The sequence below is a fragment of the Sabethes cyaneus genome, chromosome 1, assembly GCF_943734655.1.
Source record: "Sabethes cyaneus chromosome 1, idSabCyanKW18_F2, whole genome shotgun sequence".
NCBI lineage: Eukaryota > Metazoa > Arthropoda > Insecta > Diptera > Culicidae > Sabethes > Sabethes cyaneus.
The window spans coordinates 81,216,848-81,244,315 of record NC_071353.1 but is presented as its reverse complement, the minus strand read 5'-3'; the positions used below and the strand labels follow the sequence as shown (position 1 = coordinate 81,244,315).

Below are 27,468 nucleotides of genomic sequence, written 5' to 3'. Positions count from 1 at the left end.
CGCCAATGGTGATATCCGTTTGTTGTACGATATTTCTCGCCGCCTTAGTGGTGCCAGGATGAATACAAAGATGCCGCTAAAGGACAGAGCTGGTCAGCTATTGACTGACCGTACAGAACAGCTTAAGCGATGGACTGAACATTTTGAACAACTCTTCCGAGTTTCAAATGTCAGAGACCAACAAAACCAGCAGCGTACGACGCCTACAGTTCGTCGAATAAATCGCGTGAACTCGGAGGCGCCATCGCTGGATGAAATTGTAGCTGCCATCAAGAGTATGAAATCCAATAGAGCGCCAGGGATAGATCGTATTTCAGCCGAAATGCTCAAAGCTGACCCATCTTTGTCAGCACAGATGATGCATCAGCTTTTCAGCAATATTTGGGAAACCGCAACTTTTCCGGTGGACTAGATGCAGGGCATATTGGTCAAAGTCCCTAAGAAAGGAGACCTAACGGAATGCGGTAACTGGCGTGGCATCACGTTGCTCTGTATTACTCTCAAAGTACTCTGTAAGGTAATCCTCAACCGGATCCAGGAGAAGATCGACGCTACTCTCCGGCGGCAGCAAGCTGGATTCCGTGCTGGCCGATCATGTGTAGACCATATCACAACGCTCCGCATTATATTGGAGCAGGTCAACGAATTCCAGGACTCTCTTCTGCTGGTGTTCGTTGACTTCGAAAAGGCGTTCGACCGACTCAATCACGAAAACATCTGGGGCGCACTTAGGCGTAGAGGAGTTCCAGATAAGCTAGTCCATCTCATCGAGGCTCAGTACGAGGCGTTCTCGTGCAAGGTTTTGCACGACGGCGTCTTGTCCGACCCCATAAGGGTTACTGCTGGCGTGAGACAGGGCTGCATTTTATCACCGCTTCTGTTTCTCATCGTTATGGATGAGATATTAGTTGGAGCAATTGACAGTAGACCAAATCGAGGATTGCCTTGGAATCCTCTAACGATGGAGCAGCTAAATGACCTCGACCTAGCCGACGACATTGTCTTGCTCGCACAACGCCGAAACGATATGCAGAGCAAGTTAGACGACCTCTCCGAGAGCTCCCAGGCAGCAGGTCTCACAGTCAATGTAGCGAAAACTAAGTCTATGGTAGTGAACACTGACAATTCAACCAACTTTACAGTAGCGGGACAACAAGTTGAGCAGGTAGCCGTCTTTCAATATCTTGGTAGCCAAACAACGCCCGATAGTGGTATCAAGACTGATATAGCCACACGGATCAGGAAGGCCAGGGGTGCCTTTGCAGGTCTGCGAAACATTTGGCGCTCAAACCAGATCACTCTACGTACGAAAACCCGAATCTTTAATTCAAACGTTAAATCCGTACTGCTGTATGCCTGCGAAACGTGGTGCGTCTCAGCGGAGACAACGCAAAAACTGCAGGTATTCATTAACCGGTGCCTGCGATATATTATTCGTGCCTGGTGGCCTGATAATTGGATATCCAATGAGGAACTCCATCGTCGGTGTCATCAACGGCCGATAGCCACAGAAATTCGTGAGCGTAGGTGGAAGTGGATCGGACACACCTTGAGGAAAGGAGCGAACGAGGTTTGCAGAGCAGCACTCGACTGGAATCCACAAGGACAGCGTAGAAGAGGCAGACCCAGAGGCTCATGGCGACGGAGCTTAGCCAACGACATCCGGGCTGTAGACGAGAACCTGTCCTGGCGTCAGGTAAAAGCCATGGCGGGTAACCGTCAGCAGTGGAGATCTCTGATTTCATCCCTTTGTTCTGCCGGACCGGCGGACATGGACACATAAGTAAGTAAGTAAGTCATTTTTATTTTCAGCCCGGATAATCGAATCACCCGGATAATCGAATCATCATTTTTGGTACAAATTTTTTTTTGGTATGTCAAGTTTTTTGACTTTTATGTATCAGAAATGTTTTATTTATTATTGATCTATCTTCCCAAAAGTCAGAAAATTCCTTTCTTACGATTTTTTCCACTGATGATTTTTTTTGGTACAATATTATTTTTTGTATGTTATGTTTTTCAATATTTAGGTATTATAAATGTTTTTTTTATTATTGATCAATCTCCCCTAAAGTCATAAATTTCCTTTTTTGCAATTTTTTTTACTGATGGTTACGATGATGATGATGATGATGATAATGATGATGGTGATGATGATTTTTAAGTAAAAAAATTGATTTCATCATCGCAGGATTTATTTTTGTTTTTTCGCCGATAAAAGAGATATAAGAAAGGAGTTTTGTAGCTTTAGGGAGGTTAATCAATGCTTGTTTAGTTGGAATCATTATGTAGCATGAAAATTATAACATTTGGGTTTAAAATAAATCAGTGAAAAAAAAATTTTTTTTTTCACCCGGATAATCGAGTCTAAAAACCCGGATAATCGAATCCCGGATAATCGAATCCCCGGTTAATCGAATCCCCGGATAATCGAGTCCGGCCTGTATATGTATGTCGATGATATGAAATTCAGGAATTACAAACAAGGAGGATCTCAGAGTATTTATCCTCGAAGTACAGGTTTTCTATATTCGGTGTAACAGAAGTGTTCTCCAACTTTTTTTTCCTTTATTGAACCACTAATACAAATATTTAATTAAAGACAAGGGACAAAGCTCTTTCCTGATTAACCATTGTAGAGCTGGAATTCGATGGAATATTATACAATACACAAAACACATAACTTAATCTAGGAGTCTCAATAAGCAATCGCCAGGAAGTCTTCGGCGCCCATTGTACTGGTTTTAGAAAGGATATGTCCAAGTAACGTTCAGCAGAGCTGTGACTTCGCCACATGTACCATAATCAATGACCTGAGTTCGCACATTCCAGTTTTTTCATGGGTTAGCTGTTTCTTCTCCAACTTAAAATACAAAAATTGTGATCAGTAGCTTTTGGCAGAAAAAGAAGCATGCCAAACATTATAGTTTCTCTAGGAAATAATTCGGTTCAAAAGTGCGAAAAAATAAAAAGATCCGGTCAATATTAGAATACTGTAGCATAGTCTAGTCACCATTTTCATTATTACTCCAGGAACGAATAGAATCAGTACAAAAACAATACGTGGTGTTTGCTTTGCGTAAACCGAATTGGACAAGCTTTTCTCTTCCCTCTTATGGAGCCCGCTGCTTGTTTATAAATGTACAAACACTACGACACATTCTGGAAACCTAGCCTGTATTATTGAGAAACTGTTTTTAAGCTCCGACTTTTACTTAACTTTTTGCTTGAATTTCAAATCTCGCGAATATTACTTTGTCGACTAATCGCGAAGTGCTCTTTTGTGACTTTGGTGAAGTTTAAGTGAAGATTGTATTCAATCACCGAAGTGTATTTTTGATTTTATTTTGCATATATAACTGCCACTACCTTACTTACTTACATATGTGTCCATGTCCGCCGGTCCGGCAGAACAAAGGGATGAAATCAGAGATCTCCACTGCTGACGGTTACCCGCCATGGCTTTTACCTGTCGCCAGGACAGGTTCTCGTCTACAGTCCGGATGTCGTTGGTTAAGCTCCGTCGCCATGAGCCTCTGGGTCTGCCTCTTCTACGCTGTCCTTGTGGATTCCAGTCGAGTGCTACTCTGCAAACCTCGTTCGCACCTTTCCTCAAGGTTGTGTCCGATCCACTTCCACCTACGTTCACGAATTTCTGTGGCTATCGGCCGTTGATGACACCGACGTTGGAGTTCCTCATTGGATATCCAATTATCAGGCCACCAGGCACGAATAATGTATCGCAGGCACCGGTTAATGAATACCTGCAGTTTTTGCGTTGTCTCCTCTGAGACGCACCACGTTTCGCAGGCATACAGCAGTACGGATTTAACATTTGAATTAAAGATTCGGGTTTTCGTACGTAGAGTGACCTGGTTTGAGCGCCAAATGTTTCACAGACCTGCAAAAGCAACCCTGGCCTTCCTGGTCCGTGTGGCTATATCAGTCTTGGTACCACCATCGGGCGTTGTTTGGCTACCAAGATATTGAAAGGCGTCTACCTGCTCAACTAAAAGTGGTGATCGTCGTGACGTCAGAAATTACCGTGGGATTACCAGCCTTTCCGCCGCCTCGAAATTGTTCGAGATTATCGTCAGCGACCGAATTCTACAAGCAACGAAGTCTCATATCTCCTCTGACCAACATGGTTTCATTCCTGGCAGATCCGTAACTACAAACTTGTTAGACTTCGTTACCACTTGTTCGACGGCTATGGAAGGCAGAGCGCAAGTTGATGTCATCTATACGGATCTGAAAGCGGCTTTCGACAAAATTGACCACAAAGTGTTACTGCGTAAATTGTTGCGAATGGGAGCCTCGAGCAGATTGGTGTCGTGGCTTTCATCCTATCTGATTGAAAGAACGCTTCATGTCAAACACGGTATAAGCATCTCGTCACCGTTTGTTAATAAATCTGGAGTTCCGCAAAGGAGCAATTTAGGACCACTTTTGTTCGTCGTTTTCTTCAACGATGTTGCATTCTCGCTTGGTTACAGAAGCAAACTCATTTACGCCGATGATTTGAAAATCTACGTAGTGGTGCGCTCTATTGAGGACTGCCTCCATCTGCAAATGTTGCTAAACGTGTTCGTCAATTGGTGTCAGCTGAACAAACTTGTTATAAGTATCGCAAAATGCAACGTCATGACCTTTCATCGTTCTTCAGATCAGGGATGCCACATATAATTCTGTGGTTTTTGTTGGAATAATCTGACAATCTGTACGGTGAGGAAAAATATCTGTGCAAAAATCTGTCCAATGCAAAACAATGAGAGTGAAAGAGATAGAGAATCATTTTGCTTACTATTTCCATCTCTTTCACTCTCATGTAAAAGCTCAAAAATCTGTTTAATCTGTGTAATTTGGCGAAAATCTGTATTCTATGCATACAGATTCTGTACAGGCGATTTTTTTCAATTATCTGTTAAACACAGAATAATCTGTGCATGTGGTAACCTTGCTTCAGATCCGATTATGTTTGATTACCATATCGACGGTACTATTTTGAATCGAGTGGACCATTAACGGACCTTGGTCAGGGCTTCAACCGATCCTTTTTTTCTACCGCAGTCACACCAACGCGCATTCAAGTTCACACCGTCCGTTTAGAGGTGGAATACGAACGCTATGCATAACACAACTGGCAGTTTGCTCAGTCAAACGCCGAATGCACGCAACAGTATGAATGCGTTCTAATGCTTTTTGACATTTTCGTTTCGATCAAGTTGCCTTTACCGTTTGGAGCAGCGAATGACTGCAAAACAGTCAAATGACTGGCAATCACCACGCTAACGAAAAGCAACCGCACAATCGTATGATTCAATACTACAAAAAAACAACCACTACATGTGCATGGAAGAAGTCGGTCGGACTCCGTCCAATACAAACGAATATTTTGCTTGCGTCGGACCGACGTCCGGGTGACAAACTATTACTGTGAGCAGCCGATTTGGAGACAAAAAGAGAAACGAAAAAATACGTCACCGTATGCTTCCAGTCAGTTTGCAGTTTATATTCTCAAAGCGCAAAGCAAAACGGGAGATTGACTGTTTGCTTTTGCTGAGCTGCCGCATGAATTGTAAGACGGCAGCAGCGCAAGCGGCATATTGACTGGATAAGAAAAAAAGTCAAATGATCGTTCAAAAAGCGGAGTTTGAATGCGGAAAGTTCGCATTCACGGCAGTCACATTCAACTTGCGATCCCTTTTCAAGCCCTGACCTTGGTATTCTACTGGATCCTAAGCTTACCTTTCATGCGCACTACAAGTCGATCATTTCCAAGGCAAACCGACAGCTTGGCTTCATCTCCAAGATTGCCAAGGGCTTTACGGATCCGCATTGCTTAAAGGCATTATACTGTTCTCTTGTTAGGCCGATCCTTGAAAATACTTCCATTATATGGACACCGAACGACGTAACGTGGAACTTAAGGATCGAGCGAGTCCAAAAAAGATTCATACGGCTCGCTCTCAGGAATCTTCCATGGCGTTATCCCTGGAATCTCCCAGCCTATCCAGATAGATGTCAACTGCTTAGTCTCGAAACGCTCGCTCGGAGACGAAAAATCCAGCAAGCCGCTTTCGTTGTTTAATTGCTCGCTGGTGACATCGATTGCCCACATCTTTTATCCCTGCTTGATTTCCGGGCATCAGGAAGATCCTTGCGACAGCGATCATTAATGCAGCCAGGATTTTATCGAACACGCTATGGTTACAACCAGCCTATCGCTGCGATGGTACGCCTGTTTACTTCGGTGGAATCTGTGTTCGAGTTTGGAATGTCTGCATCCCAATTTGTTAACCGAGTGAAAAGATTAAATATTATATAAGTACATCATACACTTCATTAAGACAAATTGTCAGATTTATTATAAATAAATAAACAAATAAACTTGTTGTTCCGCTACTGTGAAGTTGGTGGCATTGTCAGTGTTCACTACCATAGACTTAGTTTTCGCTACATTGACTGTGAGACCTGATGCTCGGGAGCTCTCGGAGAGGTCATCTAACTTGCTCTGCATGTCGTTTCGGCGTTGTGCGAGCAAGACAATGTCGTCGGCTAGGTCGAGGTCATTTAGCTGCTCCATCGTTAGAGGATTCCAAGGCAATCCTCGATTTGGTCTACTGTCAATTGCTCCAACTAATATCTCATCCATAACGATAAGAAACAGAAGCGGTGATAAAATGCAGCCCTGTCTCACGCCAGCAGTAACCCTTATGGGGTCGGACAAGACGGCGTCGTGCAAAACCTTGCACGAGAACGCCTCGTACTGAGCCTCGATGAGATGGACTAGCTTATCTGGAACTCCTCTACGCCTAAGTGCGCCCCAGATGTTTTCGTGATTGAGTCGGTCGCACGTCTTTTCGAAGTCAACGAATACCACCAGAAGAGAGTCCTGGAATTCGTTGATCTGCTCCAATATAATGCGAAGCGTTGTGATATGGTCTACACACGATCGGCCAGCACGGAATCCAGCTTGCTGCCGCCGGAGAGTAGCGTCGATCTTCTCCTGGATCCGGTTGAGGATTACCTTACAGAGTACTTTGAGAGTAATACAGGGCAATGTGATGCCACGCCAGTTACCGCATTCCGTTAGGTCTCCTTTCTTAGGGACTTTGACCAATATGCCCTGCATCCAGTTCACCGGAAAAGTTGCGGTTTCCCAAATATTGCTGAAAAGCTGATGCATCATCTGGGCTGACAAAGATGGGTCAGCTTTGAGCATTTCGGCTGAAATACGATCTATCCCTGGCGCTCTATTGGATTTCATACTCTTGATGGCTGCTACAATTTCATCCAGCGATGGCACCTCCGAGTTCACGCGATTTATTCGACAAACTGTCTCTGACATTTGAAACTCGGAAGAGTTGTTCAAAATGTTTAGTCCATCGCTTAAGCTGTTCTGTACGGTCAGTCAATAGCTGACCAGCTCTGTCCTTTAGCGGCATCTTTGTATTCATCCTGGCACCACTAAGGCGGCGAGAAATATCGTACAACAAACGGATATCACCATTGGCGGCGGCGGTTTCTCCTTGTTCGGCTAGGGAGTTAGTCCAGGCTCTCTTGTCCCGCCTACAAGCACGTTTAACAGCCCTCTCCAGTTCGGCGTATCGTTGACGGGCAGCTGTCTTAGCCGATCTGGTCCGCGCTCGCTCAATGCCGGCTTTCGCCTCTCTCCGCTCGTCGATCTTCCTCCAAGTTTCATCCGAAATCCACTCCCTCCGCCCACTGCGCGCTTTGCCGAGGGTTTCATCACTGGTCGTGATGAAGGCGTGCTTGATGCCGGTCCATTGCTCTTCGACGGTTCCACCAGGTGGCAACTCCGAGACTCGAGATTCAAGTTGTTCAACAAAGGCCCTTTTCACCTCAGGATTCTCCAATCGGCGGACGTCGTAGCGGCACCCAACTTTCTCCTCCCGTCGTTGGACACGTGCGACGCGCAGACGTATCTCAGCGATAACAAGATGATGGTCGGATGCAATGTCAGCGCTGCGTTTGTTGCGTACATCAAGAAGGCTCCTTCTCCATTTCCGGCTGATGCAGATGTGGTCGATTTGGTTTTCTGTTCGGCCGTCGCGGGAAACCCACGTGACTTTATGTACTGGTCTATGGGGGAAGAGCGCCACTACTGCCACTACCGCTACGCGCATTTTTTCATCTGAAGCGACATCTGTGAATAAGGAATTAAACCTCATCTCCTGTTCGCTGGCCACGCCGCTTGTGCCCAACTATACCAAACTGTAGCTGGTTATTCAATCGCCTTCATTTAGACCACCTGCTTGTAAAAGCTCTTGTAACGATGGATAAAGTTAGCTACGAATGTTCTCATCCCATTAAAAATCTGAACTTGATCAAATGTCATCTACGTGAGCATATAGCTCACATGAAATGCATTGGCTGGGTGCGATCGAATTTAGACTACTTCAATGAACAAACGAATTTGCTGTGGTTCTGCGCGGACTGCATGAAATTGATTGACAATTTAAAGGCGCAAAATTCGTTAGGTACTACTGCTGCTATTTTGTCGTCTCTCGCTGATTTTGTTAACGACTGTATGAAGGAAGTTAAAAATGATGGTCAAATTGCTACATTAATCGGATCGATTTCGGAAAATTTTCAGCGAATTCGACTTCTGCAATTTCATCGGCCAGTCGTAGAACTAGGCGCCCTAGAATCGCTTCACTGAATGATACTCCCAAGCGATCCGCTGGTTTTTCTAATTTGATAAGCGGCACTAGATCAACTGAAAATTTTCCCAAACTTGTCGAGACCGTTCGGCAACCTGTCGCCAAATTTTGGTTGTATCTATCGCGCATTGCGCCTCACACACTTAATTTTTTTTTACCGAACTCTGAGCAGCCGAACGTTCGGTAAAATTCGATGGTGCCAATCGACGTTTACGGATCATTAGTAATGTTTGGCATCATGAAATTTTTTTACCGAACGTTCTGCTGCTCAGAGTTTGGTAAAATTTACGATATTTTACCGAACTCGGTACTTTTTTTAAGTGTGCACGTGTCCGAAGACTCAACCGGTTGTAAAAAAACTTGTAAAGAGAGATGCTGATATAAAATCTTTGGCATTTATTTCTTTTAAAATTGGCATTGATGCACATCTAACAGATACTGCTTTGGATGCTACGAATTGGCCGAAAGGAATTTATTTTCGGCAGTTTGAAGAGCGAAACAAATCATCGGATTTGTGGGAACCGCAGGCTATAAAATTTCCGAGAACGGAAATCATGAATCCAACGCAGTCTTCATCAGCACCGCAAAATTGAGTTTTCGACCACCGGTGGATTTAGGGGGCCATCTGGCCGGGGGGCAAGGTGGCCGGAATGATGAATATTATCAATTATTAAATCTAAAATTTACATAATTCTATTTACAATAAATTATCCTAAATAATCTTAAATCTAACTACACTACAATTACCTTAAATCTTCTTAAACCATAATTGAACTAAATTTAAGTTAAATAATGTTAAACTTAAATCTATTTAAATGATTATCAAAATGAATTACCTACATTAAAATCGACATGTTACTGTATCTAACATCCCTGGTGATAAGAGTATAGAGAGGAGAGAATTAATAGCGCGCATGCGCAATCCGATAAGGTACTCACTAATATTGATCATTTTTGTACATAAGTAGTCTAGCGAATCATTGTATATATAGTCAGTACGAAATATACCATCCAAGCGTGTACATATAGTAACCGCATCTCGTGTGATCCAAGTTTAGAGAATTCCAAAATTAGTCCAGTACAGTAGCTAGAAACAATTATAATTTGTGCCAATGCCGATCTGTTCAGTGATCTTAATTGTCTAGTGGCGACTACGATCGATACCTGTGCATTAAGTGCAAATTTATCTCCATAAAGTGCAATTCTACACTCTCACAGAACCGTGCAAGTGGCAGTGAATAGAACCATTGACGTAGGCATTGTGCCCCGTATTCCCCGGTGGACTCGTCGTGCTAATCAGACTTTCTGGGCCGTCGATTTCGCGACGGTGGAAAATCCTTCGAGGACGGAACGGGTAAGCCCCCATCATATGGTAAGCCCCAATCAAAAAATTCAAGCAGATTTCGTTCCCCATAGCCCCACCAACAGCCGCAGCGATGGTGTCACTCGTCGTAAACAACTACAACCCATCCCTTCGTCTGAGCACGAGCCTATACATCTACTGTTTCACTATCAGAACGCACACGAGTTGCGAAGCAAAATCTCTGAATTTGCACTGGAGGTTTCAGATTCGCTTTACGATTGTATTGTGCTAACCGAATCTTGGCTCGATTCACAAATCGCATCTGTTGAACTGTTTGGAACAGACTATATTGTGTATCATTCGGATCGTACCTCAAAGAATAGCATCAATGTTAGGGGCGGCGGAGTGGTTATAGATGTTCGTCGTTCATTGTCGTCCGCACTGCTAGTCGGAGCAATGGATGAATCACTTGAGCAGTTATGGGTAACGATTAACAACAATGGTTCAAATATTGTTTGCGGCGCTATTTATAACCCACCTAGGCTGCTGAATGAAGTCGATATCATTGATCGTCATATTTCGTCGCTAGAAAAAGCTGTTTACTCGACTGATATCAACGACTATATTATGCTGTTTGGCGATTTCAGTCGTCCTGGTTTATTTTAGTCGGTGCACCCGCAAGATGGTTACCTTTTCATTGACGCTTTACGATCAACGGTGAATATTGGTAGCTCACATTTATTAGTTGGCATGGCTTTGCATAACATGTACCAGATTAACCCTATATGTAATCCGAACGGAAGGTTTCTGGATTTAATTTTTGTAAATCAGCGCTTTGTCTGCTTGTTCCGTTATTAAAGCTCGTGATATCGTTTGCAATGTTGATATTCACCATCCGCTACTGATGGTTACGTTTAACTATATGTTAAAAGCACAATTCATTGACGCATTCGATCCCAATTGTTTTGACTTTCGGCGAGGAAACTATGATGCAATCATTTCCGCCTTAAGGGAAGTTGACTGGAATTTAATTAGCAGTTGCAATGATCCGGATGAAGCAGTCTCTAGGTTTACCGTAAAAATACAAGGTCTTATTCTGCAGCATGTTCCCAGAGTTCGTCCGCGTCCTAAGCCTATCTGGGAAAACAGGCTTCTTACTAGGCTTAATCGCTTACGGAAATCCGCTCTTCGAGCCTATCAGAGAAATCGAAACCCTGTTAATTGATATCGTTTTACCTCGGCAAGCAGATCACATAAAGCACTGAAAAAAATAAAATTGACCAAACTCGTGATTTTAGTCATGATCTTGAAATGCGGTCAGGCATATATTAATATTTTTTTGAAACGATTCTACAATTGATGAAGGGACGGTAAGGGAAAGTAATGAAGAAGGATTTTTTGAGAATGGAGGAGAAAGAGTGGAAAGGAAGGGGAGGAGGGGGTAATAGGTAGCTACGCTTAACAAGTTGTGACTCCTATCTTTTGTCCAATGCTGGAAGGTGCATGTGTCGAACCAAGCTATAATCAGATATTTTAACCGGATTTGAACCCACAACACCTGCCAGGGCCAGGGGCCAGGCCCCTTAGTCAAACTTAGACAGCTTCGCCACCCTTGTGACCGAAATCAGCGCTGCGTCGATACTTAGCATCGGAAAATTCTTTTGGTTTATGGTGCGGTCTGGCGCCCCTATGTCGACGCACGAACGAATCTCTCACTTCGACTCTTAAACAGGTACCAATGGCGAAACCAAGGTGAGCGGTCCCCCGCTCTCTACGATACTGTCTTCTAAAAAGTTTTGAACTGTAGTACTTCCCCATTGTTCCAGATACCCACGCTACTCTTAGGACCCCTGGAAGCATCTCTGAGCCCCTCCACATACCAGGCCCAGACTCAATGTGGAGGACACCGTATCAAAAATCTCACAGAACTTCCAATTTGAACGTCGTACTTTTGCTCAATCTCCAGCCCGACCATCGGCAAATACACAAACCTACACGTCCGACCCCTCCCCGAGAACTCTGATTTGCATCATGCTCTATGCTGCGATGCACAACATTCCTTTAATGATGCTACAGCTGAATAGCAGTATACGACTACTTCCCCGAACTCTGCCACCTGCCAACTTCATAATTCGTATCCTTATCATTATAATCTTGAAGCTCGATGCCTCCGAAAAACACATCAAAATTTGCCGATCTTATTCGCTTGCGAAAAAGTAACCCAATCGTACCGCGGGTCTGCTCCCATCATCAACGGAGCAATCACTACTGTATCTTGACGAACAAACAAAACAGTCATACGATTTCTTCTCAAGCATGGCAGTCCCCAGACATTATGAAACTGCGCACTCATCGCTAATTTTCGCATAATGCAAAGCCTACATTCGCTTCAGACGGATCTAACATTCCCACGTAGCCATTCCATACTTTTCATGTAGCAAACTTACAATTTCAATACCTGGCACACAACTTCGCTATAGCGAACCTTCAACTAGCACGAACCTAAGCATCTAGCAATAATTTGCATGAAGCAAACGTCTAACTTGCACCTAGCTAACTTTCGACTTGCATGTCGCAAACTTTTAGCTGGCACCGGCCAACTTTCAACTTGCACGTAGCCAACCATTAGATTGCACGTAGCCAACTTACAACTTGCACGTAGCTAACTAACATTTATGCACGTAGCTAACCAACATTTAATTTTTAACAAGCAACATAGCTTAACACCATATAGCTATTATCAGCTTCGCTTAAAATTACCTGCACATTCATGTTAAGAGCAGTAATAATCACCAATACATATAAAGAAACCTTCGTTTACTTTTTTTAACTGATACTCATTTCTTCTCCCATTTTGTTTCTGACTAGAAGAACTGATTCCATTTTTCTTCCACGCGTTTAGCAGACTTTTATATAATATAGTCACACTTTGCTAAAACCACGAAATCAACCAATTAAACAAAATTAAATGGGTTATTTGTGACATTTTTTTCTCACCGACTTTGTTCCTCGTCGCCATTGTAAAGACAACGTTCTACACCAGTGATGGCCAAACTGCGGACCGCGGGCCGCATGCGGCCCTTCGTGACGATTCGTGCGGCCCACGGACTGGTTTGAGGGATGGAGAACTTATGAATAATTTTGTTGGTGACACAGATGGTCACTCAGATCAGTCGTGCATATTATAGATCTGATTGCTTTCCAGTTAAAATCTTGTGGTGATTCCTAAAAATCGGCTTTTGCTGCCGCCTATGTTACATTTTGTTATGCGCAGAAATCGCCAGAGGTCATTGCGGCCCGCGGACTCATGGGGCTACCTGATTTGGCTTGCACCACGCCTATGTCTGGGCACCACTGTTCTACACGAACTCGTCGAGCACGTCCGCACTGCACGACTGTCTACTCTAGAATAAACCACTCTTTCACTGAACAGAAGTGGAAGCAGAAATCCAAACACGTACATGCTACTTTCTACAGAAACTAGCGAACCTGGCGGTAGCGAGTCACTTTTTTCCACGAAAACACACGAACGCATACGAATGCACACGAAAGCATGTGAAAACTGCTGTTATTCGCTTTTATGCGAAAACCTTCCCAAAGAAAAATAAAAACAAAAAAGACTCTGTTATCAGTTTTGATCGCCGAATCTTTCGGACCTCCACTTCTGTTCTGTGACCCTTTGCAGTCGAGCCCAATGCCTACAACTTCATGGCATGTACAAGTAGTTGTTAACTCTTTTTATCTAGGTGACTACAGAGTGACCAGTTCAGCTCGTTAAGGTAATAAATAATAAATAATAAATAATAAACATAAAAATAGTACATCGTTACAATAAGTTTTATTACTTTATAACCTTCTGTGAAAAGATGCAGGGTTTTTGTGCCGCCTTGAAACTGTGATTTGTGCATTTCAAGGTGGCATATTTGAATATTCATTAGGACAACCTATGTCGGATGAAATCTTATATATAAAAATGAATTCCTGTCTGTCTGTCTGTCTGTCGGGATGTTCCTTCTAGAATCAAAAACTACTGAATCAATCGGCGTGAAAATTTGCATGTAGTGGTTTTTGGGGCCCGGAAAGGTTTTAGTGATGGTTAGAGACCCATCCCCCCACTAAGAGGGGGGGCTCCCATACAAATGAAACACAAATTTCTGCATAACTCGAAAACTAATCAAGCAAATAGAACAACATTTGGCATGTGGGTGTTTTTGGAGGCAAAAATTGTTTCTATGATGAATAAGGACCCATCTCCACTTTAAGACGGGGGGCTTCTACACAAATAAAATACAAATTTCCTCATAATTCGAGAACTAATCAAGCAAATGGAACCTAATTTGGCATGTGGGTGTTTTTGGTGGCAACCATTTTTTTCTATGATGAATTAGGACCCCTCACCTTTTTAGGAGGGGGGGGGGCTCCCATATAAACGAAATACAAATTTCCTTATAACTCTAGAATTAATCAAGTAAATGGAACAAAATTTAGCATGTGGGTGTTTTTGTACGCAAGAATATTTTCTATGGTGAATTAGGACCCCTCTCCACTTCAGGAGGGGGCTCCTATATAAATGAAATACGCACTTCTTCATAACTAGAGAATTAATCAATCAAGTGGAACCAAATTTGACATGTGAGTGGTTTTGGAAGCAAGATTTTTTTCTGTGGTGAATTGAGATTCCTCTCCTCTTTAGAAAGCGAGTTATGACCCATTTTCTTTTTAAGAGAGTGGGCTCTCATACAAATGAAATACAAATTTCCTTATAATTTGAGTATTAATCAAGCAAATTGAACCAAATTTGGCATGTGGGAGATTTTGGAGTTTTGAATTTATTTTATGATAGTTAGAGACCTCTTACCCCTGTGGTAGGGGGATATGGACTCTCATACAAATAAAACAGAAATTTTTGCGAAACTCGGTCTAATCGAACTCGAGAAATTCGAGACTCTTCCATAAAACATTAGTCAATAACAAAACCACAAAAACCGTCCGAAGGGCCGCCCACTGGGGGAGGTAACTCCCCGCAGAAATCACTACTGTCTAGTTTTATTTGTTTTCCTAGGTCTACCTGGGTTTCCTGGAACGAGCGACAGCGAGTAAGGAGAGGATCGCGAAATGGTACTTTCCACGAAGAAGTTTTCCTTGAAATCGTACATTACGCTTAAGGTTTTTCACAAAATGATATTCGGCAAAATGTTGTACAATCATGACGAATATTACTATCCGCTTTCTGGCTATGCAATGAGGGGACAGGGGAGTTGTTTTCTACTTTACTGTGAGGAAAAATTGCAAATTTGTATATTAAACTACCCATTCCTGGTAACTAATAAGCATTAACATAAGCAGCAAATCAGCATATCTGGTATTTTATACTGCACGTTGTTGTATATTAGCTTTTTGACTGCATAGGTGTTGTAAATAGGCATCCAAAATTGTATTCAAATTCTTCGTGTCGGTAATTAGCTGTAAATTAGCATTGTCAGCACTATAAGAAGGTTATCAGTAAAGTAGCTGTATATTTTGCCAAAATAGCATTTAAGTAGCATTTAAGGCGACTTAAATGCTTATTGGCCTACACTTGAATAGCATTGGTGATGCTTATTGGTTAACTGGGATGCTTTCATAGTTACGTAACTGCCAAAATGAATCATCTAAGGTTGAACTCCTCAGAAACTTGCAAAACTTGAGATTGTGACAAAGATCATCCGAGATTCGTGATTTATGTACAACACAGGTTAATTTGTGGCAATTCGAAGTTTGTTGGGTCAACTAGTAATCAATAAATCTCAATCAATTTTATCTGTAGATTGTATTGTAGAAATATTACTAGTACCGTTTTGATTCAAACTTAAAACAATCTCAAACTTCGAACACTTTAGAATAAAATGCTCTTAGTATTGCCAATATGCTGAAATATTATGCTTGTTGTATAATACCGTACAGGGGATATTCTAACGAACACGGTGGTATACAATAAGCATAATATTTTATCATATTACCGATACTAAGAGCATTTTATTCTGAAGTGTTCGAAGTTTGAGACTGTTCTAAGTTTGAATCAGAACGGTATAAGATATTAGCATAATAACTAATGTAAAAGGTCTACTATGATTCGACGACTAAATAAATAAAAAACATTTATAAACTGCTTTTAAACAATAGTATGTGCTGGAATTGATTTTTTTAACTCATGCATCTGCTTAAGAAATCCATAATTGTGGATGAACTTTACCCATACAACATTTCATTTGAAGACTTTCCAATTAATCAGCTTGTCACCTGAACTTGCATCTTAACTTCAACGTACATAAACACATGTTAGGTATATTGTTACATCATTTAGCTCTGAACTGCAATCTGAGGTTACACACTTAAAAAAAAGTACCGAGTTCGGTAAATTACCGTAAATTAAAATAAATTAAAATTACCGTAAAAAAAAATTAAGTGTGTAGGTCCTTACACGCCTAAATTTTTTTACCGAACTCTGAGCAGCCGAACGTTCGGTAAAATTCGATGGTGCCAATCGACGTTTACGGATCATTAGTAATGTTTGGCATCATAAAAAATTTTTACCAAACGTTCTGCTGCTCAGAGTTCGGTAAAATTTACGATAATTTACCGAGCTCGGTACTTTTTTTAAGTGTGTAGGTACTACCAGTGAGATTCATATGACCGTAACTGTGAGTAGTTGAAATTATCAAAAATGTCACTATATTCTGTCCAAAAACATACAAATTTGCTACCTCAGTGCTTGCCATGCACCCCCACACGCTGTGTATGACATCGGATATTTTTTTGACTGACAGTATCTGTTTTATTACCAGAAATATCAGATACTTTGAAGTTGTGCAGATATGCAGTGCAGATACTACATCTTGTAGAATTATATTCACTTTTGTCATTTTACTTTTAGCCAAAACTAACAAAGATGGAAAAACGGATACATGTAAACCAATTCAAAAAGTGGAAGTTAAAACAAATAGACTTGGGTGAGTATCATACACTGAGAAAACTTTTCGCATAGTTTCTATGTGTTTCACACATAGATTTTTTCCATGTGCCCAGTAAATGAACTTTATGTTTGTTTGTTAGTTTATTTTTATTTACGACCCTTTAAACTTTTGGTCATTCAGGTCGGTGCGAGAGAAAAAATATAGCTTACTAATAAGAGCTTATAAATAATTTTTAAATTTCCTTGTGTAGGTTAGTATCTTTTAAGAATTTGACTAAATTGCTAAGCTGGTTAGTGTCGTCACCCAAAACTTTTTCAAGAGAGGCATCCAGGTGATTGTTCTGCCTTGCTGCATCATATTTTTGACATTCAATCAGAATATGTTTCACTGATATGAGTACACCGCAGGTTTCACAGGTCGCGGGATCTTCTCTCTTAACAAAATGCCCGTGTGTTAATCTGGTGTGACCAATTCTTAGTCTGGTTATGACTCGATTGAAGTATCTGTCGTTAGAATATGAGGAGTTCCATTCGAAGGGTGTATTTTTAATGTGTCTAAGCTTGCTTGTAGGGTAAATGATTTTGAAATGGACCTAGTCGAATTCTGATCTTGAATGGACCTATTTTTAAATAAGAATTTTAGGATATAATTATCAAGTCTTTGTACTATATTTAGCTTTTATGTTTATCTTTAATCATTTCTGAACGTAAATATACTAAAATTAAATTAAAATTATATCCAAAACCACTTTATTGCCGCGTATTTAAAAGTAGCTGTTTTTCAGCGTTTTGGCAGTCACCATAGAGTATTTTCAAACTGTTACTACCCGGAACCCTTCTGGTTTGAAATAAAACAATACTCTTAAAATGATGCTAAAATATGTGTAATTTCAATTTAGTAATTTAAAAGTTCAGTAAAACAAGTAAAATCTTCAAATTCCTTAAAAATGTTAACCCCCTTTTTTGATCTTGAATGGACCTAGTATTGATTTTAGAATGGACCTAGTTTTGCGCTCCGAGACATCACTGGCGGTAGCTATCATTGCCTACTACTAACGAACACGCCGTTGTATATTCCATAAAACTGCTTGTTGTCACTATAATATCTCCGTTTATAAATAATCTATAAGCACGGGATATTGAAAGTAGGCTTGATTTATAGCCTAAATAAAAACTTAATTATATTGATAAAACTAACTATCACTCATCCTTTTTCGTAGTTGCTTCATAGTGTTTGTACATTGTAGCCTCTAGTTTTGAAACTAAAAAGTCTTCCTAATTAGTTAGCTAACATATGTCATTTTATGCTTAAAACAATATAAACTTAATTTATTCTCAGTATTATACAAAAATTTTAACCATCATTGATTAAAAGATAAGATGGATCAAAAGATAAGAGGGATACTAACTGCCTTCTGTTAAGGGGGCATAGTACCTTTTCAATTTTTTAAAACCTAAATTTTTTGATTGATTATTTCAAAAGATTAACATTTTGACCATATGTGTTTGAAGTCGTTTGAATGAATTCCAAATATTTGCAAAGTTACAGCTATTTGTACCGCGCATGTCTGGAGCGATTAAACAACGAGTAAAAACTTGTACGTCGTTTTTCTCGAAACCAGGTTTTGAAAGTCGGAACCATAAATATCTCAAGAACGGCTCAAGCAATTCTTATGATTCTTTTTTTGTTTGAAAGCCAACAAAATTATCTAGTGTTTGACCCATCCTTTTCTTGATATTGTAATTTTTGTATTTTTTAGAAATGTTTAAAGTCAATTTTTTCGCTTAAAAACCATACTTTTATGTATCAATGTCCGCCATTTTGTTATGTGTTCGGATTCTAAAACAGGATGGATCAAACACGAGATAATTAAATGTTCTTTCATGTCGTTTTGGAATTTTTCAATTCGGATAAGCCCCCAGCGCCAATCCATGGTACCGCAATTCATGGTTTTTTTGAACGACTATTTTCAAGGAGCCGTAGGGGCAAGGGGAAGAGGTTCCCTTATGAAAACAAAATTGCAAATATTAGTATAAAATGCAATGTTTCGAATGCAAACAACCCGATCCAATTTGCCTTTCGCGTTATCGAGAAAAAATATTTGAAATTAGGCAAAAAATATGGTGTAAAAGGTACTATGTCCCTTAAAAAAGAGCTATTTTTGCGTCATTGGCATTTAGCACAAAACCTGTTATCAGTCTAAGCTAAGCTAGCATTGGCATTTAGCACAAAACCTGTTACACTTAAAATTTTCAATTGGATTTTACGTATTTGTTTTAGCACGAAGCAAAAGTGTAATCTATATAATCTATATAAGTAATCTATATAAGTGGAGTAAAATTTTCCCAATTTGTTCGCCTTATGTAAAAAAAATCCCAAATTATGCTAAACGGGACAATTCTTGTATCATTAAAAATAATGCTCAGAAGAATGAAACAAGTTATTTGAGAATACAATTCTGAAGATTTATATATAGCTTTATTGTATAAGAAACTCTAATATTGGAACTTCGAATTGAGTTACGAAGCTAATATTCCAAACTCTATTTAAAGTGGTTATCCCTGCTTAACTATCTACGGGCAACATCGTAAAAATGGTTGGAATCAAAATTTTGGACAAATAACGTCCTGTATTTTCCATATAAATACAGCAAAAAGTTTTGCTGTAAGTTTAAGTTTTGACAAAACTCAGATGAGAAATAGTTTAAACACGTTAATCAAGCATATACCAAAGCTTCAAAACACCTTTAGCGCGCTGACCGAAAACCCTAAGGCCAATAAAATTCAACCGGATCCTGTAGTCACAAAATCAGACTCGTCTGAGTAAAAAGAAGCAGCCACTTCTGATGGTTAAGAACGCCAACTTCCTCACCCTCGTGAAACTTTGTGATGCCCAACCGTCCTACAAAATTACCCGGTTTGGCAATAAAATCATCTGTGCGTCAATGGAGGATTTAGAAATTAGGTAAAGGCCTGGATAATGATTTGGTGCAAAAAATATAAAATTTGGATCAATATCTGGACCATTTTCGAACTGGATATGCCTAAAAAAATAATATTGTATTTTATAATTTTCTAAATAGTTTAGTTAAAATAATTATGAGGCTCAGAATAAAGTAAAATTAGGCCATTACAAATATTTTATAAAGTTTTTGTCCTTCCGGTGTTGGGACACTGAAGGGGGGGAGGAACAAAGTAAATTTTTTAATCGAGCAAAAAACATGGGTTTTAAGCATTTTTATTTAAAGTTTAAGCGTGAAAACCAAATCTGTTCTTGCTTTTAATATATACGTTATTATTTTCCATGCAAAAATGTACGAAAAGAAGACAAAAACGAGAGAATTTTTTTTGGACGATTTTCGGAAACTCCGAATTCGAATTTCCATTTCTGTTTCGTGCTAGAAGTGTTAGGTACACTCATTTTTCGTGTTTTTCAGGCTGTAGAGCCCACGGACAATTGAATTTACACTCATATCCTCCAAATTTTTTTTAGCCCCCCGATTTTTCAAGCCAATTTCCAAAGGGGGGGGGGGGGGGGGTGACAAAAACTTAAAAAATATTTTGCAAAGGCCTGATACTCCGCGATAAGTAAGCAGGATGACTTCACATCACCTTTTGGTCGATCGATTGACAGATAGATTAAAAATCAGTTTAGTAAAATATTCAAAATCATGCAACCGGACTAACGTTGTACTACGTCATCCGTGATCGTATCTTATACACAACCCCTCTGATTTTTTTCTTGGAGGATGTAAAGTTTTCTTTAACCACCTCCCCCCTCTGACTTGTGACAAAATTAATACCTCCTTGCCCACCGAAATTGAGTGACCCTGAGATCTAAAATATTCAACTGTACCAGATATAAAATAGGAAGGTTCACCTATTTTCTATCTGGTACAGTTCTTCATCGACTATCATTTAAAATTAAAACCTAGTATCTAACCTTACCTTTAAACCTAGTAGAATTACCAAGTCTAATTTTTTCAAGCACCATTTACAGTATGATTTCGAATTTGACAACAAATGCGTGTCGCCTATGTTTCCACAATCGAAACCGTGGCAAAATCTAGACCATTTTTTAACCTAAAAAATTGCATATAAATGTGTCAAAAATTGAATAATTACCACTAATTAACGAATTTTTCACGATTGCAACGGTTTTATATTCAAAATGTTCGACAGGGGCTGTCGCAAACCTTTAGATACTTTGCAGTAAGATGTAGTCCTACGTCAGTAAAAGTCTGACCTTTCGAAATATGTAGTCACTAAATAAAAACTCGAACCCCACTGTACTTGATAAACTACGTTTAATACAAGTTATATTACATATTTTTAATGAATGGTTTAAATTTTTGACATAATTTTTTATGACGTAGAAATCGTTTCAACCATATCTGAACAACAAATAATAATAAATTCCCAATATACAAATGTCACACACAGATACATACATAACGCATATCAAGTCACTGAAACATTGTTCAATTGTTGGGCTGACATAAAAACAAGACCCTCGGCGACTGTGACTGATTTCAAATTTTTCAACCGACTTTCATACCTTTCTAACAGAGTATAAGAAAGGTAAAAGCTGTTCAACCTTGTGTCCTATTAATAAATAACAGTAGTATAGTTGTACTATTAAAAAAAAATTCTTTGTTATTATTTTGTTCATTTACATGGAAGAAACTATGACAATCCAAATTTAGGTCCATTTCAAAATCAAAAATAGGTCCAATTCAAGATCATGTTGGGTCCATTCAAGATCAAAAAAAGGCTTTGGCAAAAAACGATATATTTAATAAAAGTTTCATCAATTATATATTTTTAAAGTACTGATAATGTAGAAAAAATGTGGTACTTTCCAACAAATAGTAACATCACCACATATTATTTATAAATGACGAGTAAATTGAGCAGGAGTGCGAGTGGTGGTGTTAAAAAGCGCTAAATAGGTCCATTCAAGATCAATTACCCTACTGTTGTTCCAATCAGTGCACCATGAGGAAATTAGTTTGGAGTGTGCGCATTAGAGTTTTGAGTGGGAAAACTTGGTTTTGGGTTTATGGAACCTTTGGGAGAGTTTATTAAAATTAAAAGTTCTATCGTATGGTGAAATTCAAATTTTGAATAATCCCCCTAAAAGTGAAATAAAAAATTTATTTTTCTGCGACTTCAATATAACACATTGATGAGTTCTGCAAAGTTTTAGAGCATATTATTACAAGAAATTTTGCTGAAAACCGTAACCTTCTATCTTTTCAGCGAAGATAGAAAAGTCCTATTTCTTATATGTGAATCTTCAAAACCAGTTTTTCTATTTTAGATTTTTTTGTAGTAGTTGTATGATTTTTTCAGGTTTCATAAAGTTGTACAAATAGTAAAAATACACAACTTTGCCGAATGTAGTATACCTCTATCTTTGCTTGTTTAGGAGCTGTAAAACTTTTGTTCTGGAGTAATTTTATGAATTTAGACACCCATATTGCCAGTGTTGCAAACCAAACAGTTTTATGGCCACAGGAGGTCCCACGGGAACTTGTCGCAGAATGGCCATTCCGAGGATATTTCACTGTATTGTTTTAAAACAATGAAGAATGACCTTTCGGAGTAATTGGAAGAACTTTGGACACCCATATTACTATAATTACATCCAAAAATATAAAAAGTGCTTTAATTCCGGAACACATCCTCGGACTGCCGGATTTCCGGGAACCAGATGAACCACTTCCGGCTTTGTTATAACCACACTAGAAGTGGATAAGTTCCTGAATCTTTTGGTGGTAAAAGTGTCCGAATCGGTCAAAAATTACCAAAGTTACAAGCGTTTCAATTTGTGGGTACCCGGGTACCCTTGTCGAGCACTTAGAGGTGTTTTTGACGTAGGACTACGTCTTACGGCAAGTTTTGAGATAGGGTGTCATTCCAAAAAATCGAAAAATGGGAGCGTCACGAAAAATGAAAGGTTTTGAGCGCTAATAGCTCAGCGGTTTTCCGATCGATTTTCAATATTCTTACACCGATCGATTGGAAAATCTTCTAAGAATTGGCCCAAATGAAGAAAAGTATGGATTCTTGATGTTAAACTATTGAAAAATTGAAAATAATGAACCTATGTTTTACCAGAATTCTCGCTTCGTGATTGGTTGGAAGATTCTTTAGGATGATCTAAACCTATACCAATTTGATATCTGTGCTTGGGAAGTAAGCCAAAACAAGTGACAAAGTCTCCTCATTTCAACAAGATTTCTTAACACCGCGGTTAAACTTAGACCATTTTGATGTCCTTGCTTGGGAAGTACGCCAGAAAGAGTGACAAAACCCCCTCGTGCCAACAGGTTTCTTACGAACGCGATTAAACCTAGTCTAATTTGATGTCTGTGTTAGGGAAGTGTGCCAGAAAAAACGACACAAGTTCGTTGTCACAACAGATCGCAAATTCTTTACTGCGAGACGATTAAACCTAGGCGAATTTGATATCTGTGTTGGAAAAATGTGCTACAGCAGTAGTGTTCGGTTACAATTCGCGTTGACGAACGTAAGCTACTGCCACCTCCAAAAGTTTACTGTAGGGGTGAAGCGGAATAGGAATTTCTTAAAGAGCACAAGAGATCGAAACATTTTGGTAGATTTTCACCCACACGTACATACGGGCATTTCTATGAGTGTGCAAGAGATCGTTTAATGCCGTCAACGCGAATATGACTCTGTATGAAAACGCATGTTTGCCGCATTAGAAGTGTAGTGAAAAGATGTGCTGTTGATAAAATAGGATTGAACTGGTAAAATCCCTTCAACGTGGGGAACCATGGGTAATAAAAACAATCTTTGATTTCTGTAAAGTAGCAGGAAAGCAAGAGTTTGTGTTCTTGATTTTGTTAAATTGTTTCCAAATGCACATAGAAATAACTCTGAAATCTTTTGAGGATTGAACGTATCCAATGTTACTACTTTGATAAATGTTACATACAACGCATGTAGCATGTATATATGTTGCATATAGCATGTATACATGAAAAATCGAATGATTACAAGCATGGATACATGCTACTATTACTACAAAGAGACTTGCGTAGTCCTGCGTCACTTATATATGCGGTCGTGTCTTGTACACAACCCCTCTGATTTTTTGTCGAACACATAACGGTTAAACCGGTTGTTTTTTCGTGGCGCCTTCCTTTGATAGTAGCTCAGCTCTTTCATTACCGGGGATATTTATTTGTGCAGGTACCCAACAGAGCTCTGTGTTTCACTGTTTTTCGATTAATTTTTCTTTTATTTGTATTATCCACGGATGGTAGTAGTTGTAGTTCGCGACCGCTTCCAGTACACTTTTGGAGTCGCTAAATATGACGTTTAGATTTGATGAGCATATTTCTATCGCTTTGATTATTGCGTAGGCTTCAGCGCTGAAAATTGATAGGAAATCTGAAAGACTGATAGAAATATTTGTGTCATTTATGTGTTTTGAAGTAGGACTACTTCTTTGATTTCTATATTGGGGTGCACTTCAGAAAAACGAAAAGGGAACATGTAACGAAAAGTGGTTATGGTTTACACGCTTATAACTCAGTCATCCCTCAACAGACATGTAATAATTAAGAAAATATTAGACGAACATTCATTAATTCAATATTTTCATTTTTTTCCCTCCCCACGTCAATGCTTCCCAAGCACAGATGACAGAAATATATACGAGATGAGCTATGGTTTAAGCTTCCTTTGATTGTATTTAGTTTACGCCTTGTAATAGAATCCGTTCGAAAATTGTTAGGCTTTAGCTGTTGCTGCTTGCTGCTTCTCCGGAATAAGGCATCGAAGACATCCAAATTCACTGAGCGAGACGCCAACAAACCGAAGAAGCCATCGACTCGTCCGCCAGCGAACGATATGGTTTTCGCTGCTATCAATGCCCTGAATAATCAACGGATCTTCGCTGCAAGCCGTCTTCAAGTAAATCGCCGCCAGCCACAATTGTGACGTTTCAAGCTTGGTCACATTCGTGAAAATGGTTTTGAAATTAGGTAGCTGTCGAAAAGGTCGAAAAGCTGGTCCAAACAAAGAGAGCAGGCGCTTCCGATTCGTTCAAGGTTGATAAAACGGACGATAACAAATTAAATTTGCTAACTGCTGTAAAGGCGGCTCCGATTAAAGCTGTACTACTGGAGTAAATATGCGGCTGCCCCCGAACAAAAATCTACTAAGCCAATGGAATCCACAGCAAAGGCACCGAAAGCCGCCAAAAGAAGTCGTTCCAGCGGAGAAGGTGGCACGAAAAAAGCTGCTGCCCAGATGTAAATTTCCTTGATTTGCATTACTAGTATCTGGTAGAAAACAATCAGTTCTTTTAAGAACTACTGAATAAGTGTACGAAGCAGTTAAATTGATTTTTCTCACATTTTTCCTCAATTTAAAATGAACATGACAAATTGGAAGTTTATCAAGTATGAACGTACGAGCCCGCCAGTAATGTTTAAACTATATTACATGGCAAAATCCTCTGAAAAGCAAACTGCGCCACTTCGTAATTCGAGACGAAGCGTTTAGTGAGAAAATCGAATTGCATCTTCATGTATATATTTGGCCCTAAAAAGGGCTAATTGTTGGATAGTTACAGAAACCTGACCAGATACATTTACTATGAGTATTTGTACTTTGGTGACTGTTTCGGTACGTTCCGAGACGGCGCGCGCATGGCAAACTCACCCGGCAGCCAGCCACACTCACTATAACTTGATATTATGCTTGACTGAGCCGTAGTCAACAAACGAAAGAAAATAGCGTAGCTCTCCTAGCGGCGTGGCTTCTTCTTCTTCCTATCGCTTTTTGCGGCCTTTCCACTGGTTGTCGGTGCCATGACATGAAGACGATGCTTGATCTACAGAAACTGGAAGCTTCAAACAACGTACAAAGTCACGCCTTATTTTCTTCTCTGCCATTCCCTTTTCTACGTGGATCAGCCTTTGTTACAAATTGCTGCCGTTTGCTCTGATATATAACCAACGGTAATCCGAGGAACCACATCATTTTCGCATGGGCATCGGTACCGAGAATAACGATCCAAAGCCAAAAAAGTCGTTCCAAGGAGAATGCGGTCCGAAAAAAGCTGCTGCCAAGCAGTAAATTTCTTCGATTTGTATTATTAATATCTGGTAGAAAACAATCAGTTCTTTTAAGAACTACTGAATAAGTATATGAAGCAGTTGAATTGATTTTTCTCATGAATGATATTCCTCATTTAAAAATGCACATGACAAGTTGGCAGTTTATTTATCCAAGCTCTAACACGTACAGTAATTGGATGTTTAAACGGCATTACGACAAATATTGCGAACTCATGTTAAAAGCATCAGGTTATTGTAACAAATGAACAAACAGATGCAAGCATTCACAGTTTCATTTTGTTCATTTTGTTTTAATAAGTTGCCTTCTGTCCAGCAACTTTCCCACAACAGATCCATTATGGAGTCGAAAAGACCATTATAGTTTAGCCAAATTATAAAAGTTCCACACCAATTTCCAACAGTTTCAATAAAAGCGCTCGTTAATGAGCAGAAAAAGTTATTGAATAATTGTCCTGTACTATAACATACTTACTGAATACAACTGATCATATACCTACCTACATATGCAAAATTATGCCATTTCGTGATTCTTTCTGGAAAGCATGAAACGGAAAAGCCACATTACCTGGCAAAATTCTTTGAAAAGAAAACTGCGCCACTTCGTAATTCGAGGCAAAGCGTTTAGTGAGAAAATCGAATTGCATCTTCATTTATATATTAGGCCCTAAAAAGGGCTAATTGTATAGTTACAGAAGCCTGACAAGACACATTTACTATAGGCCGCTATACTTTGGTACCTTCCGAGACGGCGCGCTTGGCAAACTCACCCGGCACAACCACACACAACTGTGAGTGCACGTCTGCCATGCCCGTTGCCGTGCCATCCCTGTCGGCATTAAATGAAAGAAAATAGCGTTGCTCTCCTAGTGGCGTGGCTTCTTCTTCTTTTTCCTATCGCGCTTTGCGGCCTTTCCACTGGTTTTCGGTGGCATGAAGACGATGCTTCATATTAGGTTGCTCTGCAGAAACTGGTAGCTCTTCATTAAGGAACCACCGGACACCGGTTTTGTTCAAACAATGTACGGTTTCGTTGTACGTTGTACCGCCTTTCTTTCGTGTCTATGATTCTCTACCCTACGTTGATCCGCCTTTGTTACAACTTGCTGCCGTTTGCTCTGGTATATAATCAGAAGTAAGCCGGCGAACGGCATCATTTTCGCATTGGCATCGGTACGGTGCCGAACAGACAGCAGAGAGTTGCGATTGTATCTCCCTCACTGGACTCGGCAAGGACAAACTAGTAAAACGCAGCGCAGCGGCAGCAGCGGCAGCAGCAGCAGCAGCAGCGGATCATTGTTTGGTGTAGAGTGCGCCGAACGCGTTGGTTGCCGGAGCATCGATCTATTATCAGCTATATTAGAACCAAATAGTTGCGGGGAGCGGAAGAGCTTGAATCAATGGAAA

General features: G+C 40.0%; 1 protein-coding gene across 4 annotated transcripts in view; it reads left to right on the top strand.

The window, feature by feature from the left end:
• Window positions 1-27,468, top strand: part of LOC128732919 (syntaxin-binding protein 5) — a 1,693,445-nt gene that overhangs the window by 517,234 nt on the left and 1,148,743 nt on the right. For all 4 annotated transcript variants that reach the window (XM_053826374.1, XM_053826375.1, XM_053826373.1 and 1 more), the window contains one exon: window positions 16,904-16,979. In XM_053826374.1, the coding sequence (XP_053682349.1) occupies window positions 16,904-16,979 (76 nt within the window). The remainder of the gene's footprint in view (window positions 1-16,903; window positions 16,980-27,468) is intronic.